Here is a 13,517-nt window from a genome sequence, read left to right on the forward strand (position 1 = left end):
CTTTCCAAGGACTCTTGGATTATCGATTAAAATAATTTTGAAAAAAAATTGTTTTGCATTCCTAGAACAAAAGAATATTTGAAATGTCCTTGCTTCGCCTGCAATAAACACTGCACTTTCTTTCACCACACACACACAAAAAGAATATTTGAAATAGAAAGTACCTGAAAGACATCTTTACAAGCTCATTCTGTCACATTTTTCCCCTTACTCTCTGATTCCTATTTACATGGCACCCATAATTATTAAGGAAGCATTCAGGAGCTCAGATAATTAAAAAAATTAATATCTTAATGCAGATGAGTGAATAAAAGGCGATTTTGAGTGTCTTAATTCCCAGTTCTCATCTTTACCAAATACTTCATAGAATGTGGATATTAACATATTGGAGCCCACAACAGAATTTTCTAGATTTCCAGTCCACAAATAATGACCAAACTGACATTATGAATACTTAGAAATGTGGTGGCAGTCAGCCTTCCACTACTATCCTGTTCTCAGATTTCCAAGAACCACAAAGGGAAGGTTAGGAGAAGGGACACAAAATATCCACAGACATTTTAGCACTGTATAGATAGAAACTGGTGACAGAAAATGGTTAAGAAAATATAAATATTTTAACGTATTTAGCACAACTATATGTAAACAAAATTAACAATGATTTTTCTCATAAGATTCTCTAATTTTAATATATATAAAATTAATATCTTTTTGTCAAACATTAAATTGCATTATATGGCATGGATTTAAATTAAGAAACATGCTAATAAAATAACATTTGTAAAATGAATATATGCTTCTTGTAATTTCCATTTTCACATCCTTCACTCATTCTATTTTAGAATAGAACATATTATCTATCCTTTGATTTTATTAATTCTTATATATTGATGTTCTGAATTATAATATGCATTTTGAAACTAAATTGGGATTTCCTAAAAATAGCATTTTAATATCTTTTGCAGTTCCTCAAGCATTTGTCAGATGCCTTGTTATACACAGATTTTATGTCAGATCCATCTATAACATTGCTGTTGATTGACATGAAAGATTTTTATACTTGAGATCATTTTATTACTATATGTATGCATTTTGAAAGTCTGGGATTAAATGAATAGTTCTACATTTGGTATTAATATTCTTAACAATTTTTATAGTAGTTGAGGACTAATGTTTGCATATAATTTAAGAACTTGCTTAATATGCTTTGCAATTTTACTTTGTGTTTTACCATGGATCTGAGATCTTTAGGCAGATTCTAGCTAATACCTCTTTCTAGAAACTCCTCAAAGCCATGGGAAGAGAAAGAGAAATTCTTCCAATTATTACACGGCACTTGAAAACAGTCTAACTGGATAGGTAATGGTAGAATAGGATTTCTTGACATTTTGTTAAGGGTTAAAAATAGCTAGAAGACTTTACTCTGGCCATAATGTAGCAGCTTGTACCAGACTTGCCCTTCTACCTGTAACTATAAGACTAAACACAATGTCTGATCCAACAGTTTTCAAGATCTTTGAGATAAGGGGAAAACAGGAGACAAGTCTATGTTTGCAAAGATTGATTGGGGAGCATTCCCTATTGCAGCACAGGAAGATGAAGTCCAGACAAAGCATGGTGGCCTCATTGAATGGAGGAGGCAGATGTTAGAGTTTGGAGCTGCTGAAGTGGTTGGTATTTGTAAGGCAGGGTGCTAGAAAGGAGGGAGATGGTACAGAGGGGAGCATCAGAAGTCTATGAGGGGCTTGCTGCCAGCTCTTGGCCAAAGGCAGGGGTGCCACATACAGGGTAGGTCTCCATGTGTCCTAACCAGCGGTAGTTGCTGGTGGCCTGAGAGCAGAACTGAGATATCAGAGGTTGCTGGGGTTTCAAACTATGGAAAGACCTTCCAGAGCTCCACAGGCATTTAGTTGAGACCCCAGAGATGCCAACCCTTTGGAGAAAGGACAACCCACTACTGTATGGATAGGACTAAGGACAAACCTGTGATAGTTTCAAAGCAGAAAACCAAGTCTAACATGATTGAAAAAAGCTGCCAGTAATTTAACTACTGCCAACAACAATCTCACAGCCTTTAAAAGAGTCAACATCATCCGTATTCCTTACAATGTTCAACATATAATAAAAAAATAACCGACATGCTTAGAAAATTCAATTAAAAGAAAAACTCAATTGAAAATGGGCAAAACACTTGAACACTTTACAAAAGACTATGCTTGAATAGCCAATCAGCACTTAAAATATACTTAACGTAACTAGTCATCATGAAAATGCAAAATAAAATCATGATTAAACACCATTTTATACCACTTAGAATGTCTAAAGTTAAAAAGACTGAAAATGTCAAATTTGTAGGAAACTGGATTGTTCATACATTGTTAGTGGGAATGAAGTGGTATAACTGTTTTTATTGGAGAATTGCTGTGTGGTTTCTTATGAAGTTAATCATTCATCTATTCTACAACAGAGCAATTCTACATAAATGTCCAGGAGAAATGGAAATGTATCTCCAAACAAGTATTGATACACAGATGTTTGTAAAAGCTTTAGCTCAGTAGCTAAAATCTGTAAAAACCCCAAAACATTTATTAACTGGAGAATAAATTGGTATATTGAAAAAATGGAATACTGCTTTAAAAAATGAACACAAAACCATGGGTGAGTCTCAAAAACAGTATTAAGTAAGTCTGTTTCCATCCATGAGGGAGTAAGAGGCTCCAGAATCATAGGGTAAACAACTGGAAAGAGCTCTTTTCATATTGTGGCATGAGACCATGATCCCTGGGAAACGGGATATGAAAAATGTAATCCCTCCAAATTGACACAGCTTTCTGCCTGGAGAAAATTTTAATTCTGTGGTACAGGGAGTGAAGAACCAAACTGAGCTTAGCAATTTTGCTGAGTTGAGGAGATAAAGTTCAGAATCTGTAGAGGTCAAGATGGCTAAAATCTGTGGGGTCAAGTACTTGACAAAAGGGAGTTACAGAAAGAAAAGGGTCTACAAATCTGTAAAGGTGTCCCCTTAATGTTTGACTGAATATGCATGCTTAGGATAATGTTCCCATGGCTAGGAAAAGACCAGCTTCCAGAAAAGAATAATTTCTGGACGAGGGAGGCAAATAGACTGAGGAAGTTCACAGAATGGGATTTAGAGTAGATTAGACTCTGCAAATGAAAAGATTTGTGAAGAAATCTGTCAACCTAGAATTCTAAACCCCAAGAAGTAGTTTTCAAAGATGAAAGTGAACTATAATTTTTTTTCAAAGAAAAATAAAGCTGAGAGAATTCACTGGCAGCTGACTAGACTACAAGAAATATGTTTTTTTTTTTTAAGTTCTTCAAGCAGAAGGAAAATAATACCAGATAGAAAGTTGAATCTACACAAAGACCAAAAGAGAATGGAAATAGTAAATATGTAGATAGGATAAATAAAGAGACTTTTGCGTTATTGTAAAAATGTCTTCAAAGATATTTGACAGTTAAAAGCATAAATAATAATGTAAACAGTGCTGGGTTTTTAGTATTCATCTTCATTAATTTTCTCCTGGATGTGCACACATGGTACTCTACCCCAGAGATATAGTTCTTATTAATTACCCCACAGTAAGTAATTAGGGTGTTGATGCCCACCCCATCTTGTCCCAGGCGAGACATGATTACCCCAAAGTAACACAATGAAAGTGGGGTCAAATATTCTACAAGAGTAGCTAGACACTGTATGGACGAGGGATGAAGAAAAATGATTTTTCTTTGCTTATAAAAAGGAAAAAAAGATTAATTAATGCTCCATTAGGAGTTGGAGAGTTGGTAGCAACAAATCTTCTGTGCAATAGCCTTATGTAGAAGTGTACACTTAAGCTCTATGCATTTCACTGCATGCAAATCTTATCTTAACAAAAAGTAGCTAGAAAAGAGAAATGAAACCTTTATTTTATCTTAATTTTCAAGTAAATAAGTAATAGGGAGCTTTCTGTCTAATGGCTAATAAGGAGAATTTGTGGATTATATAAGAAATTTTTCTTTTACTGGGTAATTAAAGACATTATTTATATATTTCACACTTCTATTGTTGGTTCTACCTCCTTGATTGACATTTTAAATATTTGCAAGGATTATAGTGTCTCTTACTGTATGGAAAATCATAGATCTTGAACACTGGCATGACAAAATAGTCATTGAATATACAATACAATCACAACAACAAAAGTCAACTTTTTAGTTACTTTGATGAATAATTTTCTATCAAAGCCATTGTGGGAGAGAAGAATGGGGTTTGAAGTCTTGGATTTGACCTATGCCTTCATTATTTTCTAGCAGTATGTCACTGGGTGAGTTACTTCTCTAGATCTTATTTTCTTATCAGTAAAACTGAGATTATATTCCTAATCTCATAAAGCTGTTGTGAATAATATGTGAAAGTACAAATGCATATAAAGCAGAACAAAAATATGACTAATGCATAAATCAATTGGAGCCCATTGACCCATATAATTTGAACTGTTATATACACAGATATTTTTTCAATCTGAGTTTTTCTGTAGAAGTTTAGGCCTTCATCACATCTTCTTTACTGTTTAAATAATTAACTGGTTTCTTTATCTCCAGTCTTCTCCCATGTTCTATCCTCCATCATGCTTTCAGATAGACAAAAAAAGTCTGTGTATGAAATATGTATTGAAAATAAACAGTTGCAACCATGTCATATCAATAGTAAAACTTTTTTGCCCAGTGGCTTCTCACTAAGCTCTGGAGAAAGCCCCAATTCTCTCCTTCTTGTGGTATATATGAGCTCAATTCTGCCTGTCTACCTTCCTAGTCTTCACTTCCACCATCCCCACCTTTCCATAAAACTGCTTCATGGCATGCTAATTTTTTCCTCTGTGTTTGCCTCCTCTGTTTCTTGTCCACTGGACAAATCCTAAATATGTTTTAATACTCAGAACAAAGGTAATTCCATTGAAGGATTACTTAATCCTCTCTTGATTTGGAGAAAAAGTTAAATATACTTTCATCTATGCCCAGTAAAATATCTTGCACATATCTCTATTAATCACCTAGTATTTTGTATCAAACTTTACTTATCTGCCCCCATGCTACACACTGAATATGTGAGTATGAATCTTTGTTATATTCTTTTTTCAGTAGCACCTATAGAATGTCACACACATATGTAGCATGTTCTCAGTAAACATTTGATGAATGGGTGGATGAATAACTAGAAAAGGTATATATCAGATTTTTGTTTCATTTAAGTGGTTTGTTTCTAGTTAAGGGACTAACCTTTTCTGTTCATAACACACTTTTAAAAACACCTTTGAAATAATGAGAAATTTATTTATCAGACCCTTAACTAGAGAAAAGTCTTTGAAAGTGTATTGTTTCAAAAGAGGGAGATGTTTGCTGAGACAAGGAAATAAGTAAGATTATTATTTTCAGTAACTATGTCCTTTCCTTTCCTCAAGATTGTTTTGTCAAAATTATTCAGCTAGATTTTATCTGGAGGCTAGTTAGGTAGATGCCAACAGACCAAGCTCACCTCAGCCACGGCACCCTTTTTCAGAGGGTACAGTAGAAGCCAACTTATCTAGGAATACAGTCTCTGTTGATGGACAAGTTGCGCTTCGTATTTCATGGTCTTTAAATATACAAAGTTACTGATTTCTTTAAGGAGGACGTTGACTCCCCAAAATATCATTAGGCTATGACAATGAAAAACTAAACTTCATTTAAAGCTCCTTGTGACTCCTCAGCCCCTTTGTTCTTACTTTTAAAACCTCATACATTTTAAAGTGTAGAAGGAGCAGTAGGCTTAAATTGGGAAAATCTGACTCAGAGACGGCTAATGTCTGTCTAGAGAGTACAGCTTATCTCCCTGTGCCTTTGTCAGACACCCCTGGTGGATCTCAGTACTCTTTCTTTTTGGGTGCAGACTCATATTCAAAATTTTTCAAAACTCACAACTTCAAGCAGCCACCATCAATCATTCTCCAGTGGAAAATAGGAGGACGTTCTTTTGTCATCCAAATTATAGAGAGCTAATCATTCCTTTCTATAGCACGGAATTATGCAATTTACAGTTTGTAGTCACCAGAGTCATGCTGTGGGCAGCATAGGCTGTACTAAGATTACTGATTCTGGTTCAAGGCTACCTGGTTTCAAATCTAGACTATGACTAGGTTGTGTGACCTTGAGATAACTTCAACTGCAACATTGGGAATAATAATAACACCTACATCATAGGATTGCTGAGGGAACTTTATAAATTTCTAAATAGAAGGTAATTATTTCTTATAGTAAGCACTGAATAAGTGTTTGTTAAGTAAGATTATCAGTTCTAGCTCTAAGTCATGACTTTCCTGGAGATAATCACCCTTGGATTGAGGAAAAAATAAGACAAGGTGATGGATTTTTTTGTCTGTATCATAGAACCCATGTAAATTTATATCTTATTAAAATACTTTAAAATCTTTTTGCGAACTGAATTCCAAACAAATGTCATCAATGTGCAGGAGTCCAGCTATTTCAGTAAAAGTGATTAAAGGACTGAAGAAATTAATGTTTAAAAATGACACTTGAAAGCTAAATATTTTTGCAAAGAGCTGCATTCAGTGAGTAAATGGACAAAGAAAATATGGCGAGATTGAAGTAAGGAAAAACATCAAATGTCAGGAAAAAAGTACAACTGAATAATTTATTGGGCTATGTAGTTGAACCCACTCCTCAAGCAGTACAGAATCTTCTAGCATTTAGATACATTGTAATGCTGATGATATAGGAATAATTTACAAGAAAGATACTTTCCTGTTTGTTATGATGTGTTCCCTATGTGAGATGCTCAATAAGTATTTGGATATTTAGTGATTTTTGGGGGTTCATCATCAGAGTTCATATATGACCTTTGAGCAAAAGTAGACAGATTGGAAAAAAACTAGCAGAGATATAGCACTTTGAAAAGGGATTAATTTTTTTTCTAATTCAATTTGGTTAAATTTTGGTCTCTTAGGAATCCGGGTGTCTAAAAGTGTTACCATAATAGTTATAAGAATTAAAAATGTATATTTTAAAACTCAAGATGAGAATGAAAGCAATATGGAAAGAACAGCTAAGGAAATGAATTGTAGACCTGCTTTATAATGTACAGCTTTCAAAGAATTTAATAAAATATTTAAATAAGGTAGTATGGGAAGCCTTTTCAGTATATGCGTCTTTAGAATACATAATCTTATACCTATTATAGATTTTTTCATCTGTACTGTGGCTTTTTGGGGGCACTTGTTTTTTTAAATAAATAAACACATACTTCAGAAAGTACATTTTATGATTGATTTTAAGACAGGGCCAAATGGCCTTGACCAAGGATTATCTTGAATTCCAAACATACATTTACACAAGGATTTTTCATTATTTTCACTAATGGTACCATTAGCCTTTGTAAATGGGTTATTTTTATGGATTTAATATAGTCTTTTAATGTTAGAACTTTTAAGTCCTTTAAATCAATTGGCTCTGCTTCTACCTGTGAGTGAAAGTCTTCTTTCAGAAGAGAATTCATTCTTCAGCTTGCTAAAAGCTCTAGAATATTATAAATTATTGCCCTGACCAAAGCAAGCTGGGTCCCTGTGTTAGTCCAGATCCTTTGAGAAATAGATGCTAAGACAGCATTATACATGTAAGAGATTTCTTAGGGAAATGCTTGTGAGACAAAATGGGGAAGGAACTAGGAGAGGCTGAGAGAACATTAGACTGTGGTGCAGGTGTGACTTTGTGAAGGAGAGAAATAAAGAAGGAAGTTTCGATGTAAGAGTCTTAAACTGCAGTACTGTTCAGATAGAATTCAGCAAGGTGAATGGGGAGCCCACAAGCCAAACCCTCCAATTGGAAGAGTCCCTCATCTCTTAGGAGTAGATCTGCCTTAGGAGGCTTGCTTTGTTCCATCACTGTCTGGGAGCATCACTGGAAAAGTAGCCTTAGTGCAAAAGTGGTAATGGATTCCAGAGCTGGAGCTGTGGGTCAGTTATGCTCCCTCTGGGGGGATTTTTCATGGTCACTGTCATCTTCCAAGGTGAAACATCTCTCCATTGCCAGGGGACAATTAGACTCATTATTTATATCTATTTGCACCTCACACTTAATGAAATTTGGACAACTAACATTTATGAATCAGTTACTTTCTATCAAGCACTTTTATATATTTAATCCTGTTCACATTTACACTAGATATAAATATGCCCACACTAATGATAAAAAATTGAAGCTTAGGGATTCTGTCCTCCTTGGATAATACCTCTGGCTCTTATCTTTCATTTTTTATTAAAAGTTTTCTGTGAATGGTATTTCTGAGATTGCCCTCTCTTATTATCAAGGAAATGATCTCTGTCAATGTGACAATAGGTGTTAATGGGCACACTCCATTCCCTGACAAAAGGTTCTTTTATGTCTGAGGCTTTTGTACAGGAGAAGCACATCCATGATTATTTGTTCTTTGTTTAATGCTCAGTGTACTGAAAATATAAATGTAATAAACAGAGCATTTAAAACCATTTGTAGATTTAAAAAATGGATTGTATATTTTAAATTCCATTAAAATCTTAAACTGTTATTATGAAATTATTACAACTGATTCATATAACTTAAACAGAAGGCAAAAGACACAGAAGCACAGTTATCACTAAACTAATTATCTCATTTACATTCCAACCAATTCTGTGACTTAATACATTTTTTGATTAGTTCTCTATTTGTTTGCATAGCTTTTGAGTATCATAGCTATGCTTACTTTGATATCTTTTAAAGATTTTAGTGATGTTACTTTCATATAATTCCAGAGTTGAAATTACCTTATTGACTTACAAGAATAAAGGATACCTTCTCTAAACAGTCAGGTTTTGGATTCTTGGTTGGGACCTGGATCTGCCTTGCTTCTCCCAAGGGGATTCAAAATTGAGCCATTGATCTTCAAATGGAGCTTCTTTTTGTAATGTCATTCACTGTTAGGTCAATTATACTTTTTTTTCAAGTTTATGCCTTTGACATAGGTTTTCGTTGTTTGCAACCTGCTACCTCCTTTGTTTCATCATTATGATATGTTGATTTTATTAAAAATATATGTGTGACTTATCAGTTTTTGTGCCATTTAGATTCTTTACATTTCATAGGATATTAAGGATTGAGTGAGCTGACCCAGCCCTTGTTTATAGTATATTTATTTTATTAATCACCTTAGAACACATGGCTGAAGTCTATTTTGTCATTGGCCTGATTTTCTTGAATGCCCCTTTTTTTTCTTCAACTCCTTGTGATGTATGACCAACAGACCTGATCAGTCCTTTCCATTCTTGGTAATCCCTACACTTTCCAAGACTATTTCATTTATTCACTATTACTTTTACTTCCCTGTGTGAACAAAGAACGTTGTCTGCTATTTCTTTTCTTTTTTTTGATCCATGGGTACTTTATTAGAGAAGAAATTAACCATTCATACTAGAGACTACAGAAGGAAATTAACTTAATCTTGCAATTCTAGAACAACCTTCACAATAAGGAATTCTTAAGTTTTCATAGAGTGAGGGGGAAAAAAAGGAGAGAGAGAAAATCATTTAGAACAGTGTTTCCCAAATTTGGCTACTTTCACAAATATATTCTTGGAAGTGGGGGATACAAGTTTTCTATGTAACATCTAAAATTTTATGTTTTACTTTTGTTTATAATCTAAACAAATTAATACACACTTGTTCAGGATTCCCTGGACAACCGTCTTACATAACAGAGTGTTGCCACGTGATGGTAGCATCTGCATTTACACCTCTGATCCCTGTGGCACAAAATGAAGACCAACCGTGCTTAACTTTTCAGTGGCGTCTCTCAGACTGGGTGCTCAGACCCTACACAGAATTGTTGAATATTTCCTATGAGATCTATGAGTTGTCACGCTTCAGAACACTGGTTCACAGCAGTGATTCTCAAAGTAGGAGGGGGTAGGAGGTGGGGTGGGGATGGTGGCTAGGGAGACATCCTCTGAAAAAGCATATTCAAAATATCTATTGATTTCTTAAGACAAATTCTATAAAGTGAAACTCAACAAAATAATCTTTAGACAGTAGCAGAAAACCAACTATAGATTCAACCCAGGGGGTCTGGGATATACTTGGTTGAGAAACACTGGTGTTGAAGTAGAGGAGCCCCAGCATGTGGAGAACACATAGGAAGGAACACGTGCCAAAGAAAAGGAACATCTTTTGGGTCAGTGAGTGAATCCTAAGCATATCTTGTCTTGGTCTTTTGGAACCCAAAGGGCCAATCCACAAGAAACCTGAGACATCCATCGAACTTCTCAGACCTGTTGTTTTGGGCAAGTTGGTCCACTTTTAATACTGAGTCAAAAGGAAAAAAAGCTGTTTTTGCCCTCCACTTTATTTGCATTAACATATTTCAAAATTTTAAGTAAACAGTTGCTGTAGCTGGGTAAACGTAGCCCCAGGTCCATCCACCAGGAAGTGCTGTCATTATCTGCAACGCCATCCAGCTCTCAAGGGGGATATCAGCCTGGGGTCTGCTCTATAATTATTGCAGAGCTCCAATTTGCTTTAGCCGTGTCAACAGCTCCCCTTTCTCATGCATATTTACTAGATCACTGCATTCACCTATGCACTCTTTACCGATGAAGACCCGAGGTACCATTCTGGCTCCTGTGAGCTGTTGTAAATAATCTTGAATCTCGTTGGTGTCATCGTGGGCTGTGATATCGACAAATTCCAAAAGCCCTTGTTTGAAGGGCAATTGGCTGAGGAGCTCCTGGGCCCTTCTGCAGTAGGGGCAGGTGGGCTTGATGAGCACAACCACCTTCCCAGGCTGGATTTTGCTGTTCACAAACGCTTGAGCCATGCTGACAGGTTGTTATCTCCTGGGGAGGAAACCTCAATTGCAGGTATTGCTCGGGAGTAAAGCCTGCCATTTCAGTAAACAAAGAATGTTGAGGCCATAGCTATCAGCCAATGCAGGTGTGCACCTTGAGAGGATTCAGAATGGAGACAGACAGAATATTGATCCTAGATAGTTAAAATGCATATCAAAGGAATGATTTCAATAAGCCCACACTCTTGCATTTTCCTATATGTAGAAAAGTAGTAAAATCATTAAGTTGAGATGTCTGTTTTTGTGATTAGCAGTAATCATTTGATGTTTGACTACATTTTTTTTTTCCTGCAAAAACTCCTATATATCCTGGTTCCTCCCTTACCTCTTTGGAACAGTTCCTCAGAGCTATCTGAGAGGCTGTATCCTGGGTTACAGTCCTCAGTAAGGACTGAATAAACATAATTCTCAACTTTTTGGCTGAGAATTTTTTGAGAAATTTTTCAGCTGACACCTGGGTGTGTAAAGAGAAGCAAGTACAAGTCTATAACTTAGAAACATATAATTAACAGAATACATCAAATGTGCATATACACACACATGACTTTCTTTATTAAAATAGTCATCCAAACTTATTTGCCTTTTTTTCTACAACCATTTATCTGTACAATTTATATTAACGTTTCTCATTTGAAACTCACCATGTACTAATGTACTAATGTCATTTTACAGATTCATCTTGTCCCAGAACTTATACTAGAAGGTATATTAGTTATTACTTGGCCAGAGGAAAAACAACTGGGGGTGGCCAAAAGAACCAAATGATTTCTGTAAATACTTTCCCCAGCATTAAATCTAAAACTTACTTAATTAAGGAGCATCAATTTCTTCTAAACAATTACATATACAAGCAGTCCCTGACTTTCAGAGATTTGACATTCTTAAAACCTACATTTTTATACATCAAACATGGAAAAATCGTTCATATGCTGAATTTGGACATTTATATGGCAGCTGGAAAAAGAACATTTTGAGGTGTTATGAGGTGCCACTGCTTGCCAAGTAAGTTTGGTCTTTAAGAATTGTTATCGTGTCCAAATAGTAGTGTTTACATTATTGTTTGAATTTTAAATTTCATTTACCTTTCTTTAGGTTGGAAAAAGGAAAAAATAAAATTGCTAATGATAGTCCTCATGAGAACAGGCCTCATATGTGGACTATAATTGGCAGAAGGCTGTTGAGAGAACAGCAAATCTGTAGCTTCACTGAAAGCTCAGTGGACCTAAATTAAGAAAGAAAAGGATGATGGAAAAACATGAGCAAAATGCCAGAAATATATTGTCAAATACTCTGAATAAAGTAGATATTTAACTAGGGATTTCATAAATTTTTTTAGCTCTTTGGGACTGGAATCACTCTTTTAACATGGGAACTGGTGATTGGACTTTCATATACCTTTTTAAAGATGCTTTTAGCATATTATTTCTGAAAGCAAGGGATTGCCCATACCTGAAAGGGAACTTATAAGCTAGTGGTCCCAAGAAAATAAACATTTTATCACATTTTCTGGCACATAGAAAGTGCTCAGTTAATGTTTATTGGAAAAACAAATGAATGAGGTTGCACCATCATTTCTCCTACAAAACACTACAAGTTAAAAATCAAGTAACCAACTAAATTGGGAACCTCATTTTCTTGCTTTCTAACCCAGAGAGTCTGAGCCTGTTGCCTAGCAGTTTTAGTTTTGACTTAACCACATCACAGGGCCTCAGCTCTCCTCTTAACTATTATTTGTCAGGACAGCTACAGTCAGGCTACATCTTTTCCTATATTGACTCTCATCATGTATTCAGCTTGCATTTGAAAAGTATAAACAATGACATAAATAACCAGGTATTTCTCCTCTTTAGGAGAGAATCTGAATAAGCCTCTAACCTTACTTGTCATTTTAGTCATGGAGTTGGGAAGTCATATTCTTTAAGACATAAGTCTTCTGTTAGTTAACATAGTTTGAGGTAAATAACCAGAGGCAATAGGAAACAATTTAGAAAGATTAGGTACTTAGGGAGCCCTTCTCTTTGGAGGACTCTCAGAAGAGGATAAAAGCCATCCTTATCATTTTCCTTTTTCTTATTTTGTTAGAAATTTTTACATATTTGGATTAGTCACACTCAGAGATGACATACACTCCTGATTTTTTATTAGTACCAGTAGTGGAAACATGAGCTCTTAAGTTCTTGTATTTTCACAGTGGAAACAAATTTAAGCAATGCTTGTTACAAATATATTTATAGAGGGGCAGTACTTTAATGGAATTACATTGTGTTTGTATCCAGTGACAAATTATTTTCACCTCTTCATTTCTTTTTTTCTTTGTTTTTTCCAGGAAATAACTTTCTGTGAAATGATTTAGGTTGATATATATCAAAGTATCAACAAGTCCATCTACTCTTCAAGCCCTGTGTTACCTAAAGACAATTCCTTAGCGATGAGAGCTGGAGGAGAAAGAAATTATTTAGTGTGTTGGCAGAAACTTAGTCATAATTGAACTATTTGGTGATTGAAACTATCTAGTAAGAAACATGACTCAATTTCTAGACATGTTATAAAGATAGTTTCACTTATTTGCTTGTTCAATTATAAATTATTTTTTATTTAGTTGTGTC

At 35.0% G+C, this 13,517-nt stretch overlaps 1 protein-coding gene across 1 annotated transcript; it reads right to left on the minus strand.

Annotated features, from left to right (window-relative positions):
* Window positions 1-10,458: 10,458 nt before the first annotated feature.
* LOC132352533 (glutaredoxin-1-like) lies at window positions 10,459-10,881 on the minus strand. The gene has a single exon (XM_059903077.1). The coding sequence runs from the start codon at window positions 10,879-10,881 to the stop codon at window positions 10,561-10,563; it is 321 nt and encodes a 106-aa protein (XP_059759060.1). The 3' UTR covers window positions 10,459-10,560.
* Between the last annotated feature and the right edge of the window lie 2,636 nt (window positions 10,882-13,517).

This window comes from Balaenoptera ricei, chromosome 18, assembly GCF_028023285.1.
Source record: "Balaenoptera ricei isolate mBalRic1 chromosome 18, mBalRic1.hap2, whole genome shotgun sequence".
NCBI lineage: Eukaryota > Metazoa > Chordata > Mammalia > Artiodactyla > Balaenopteridae > Balaenoptera > Balaenoptera ricei.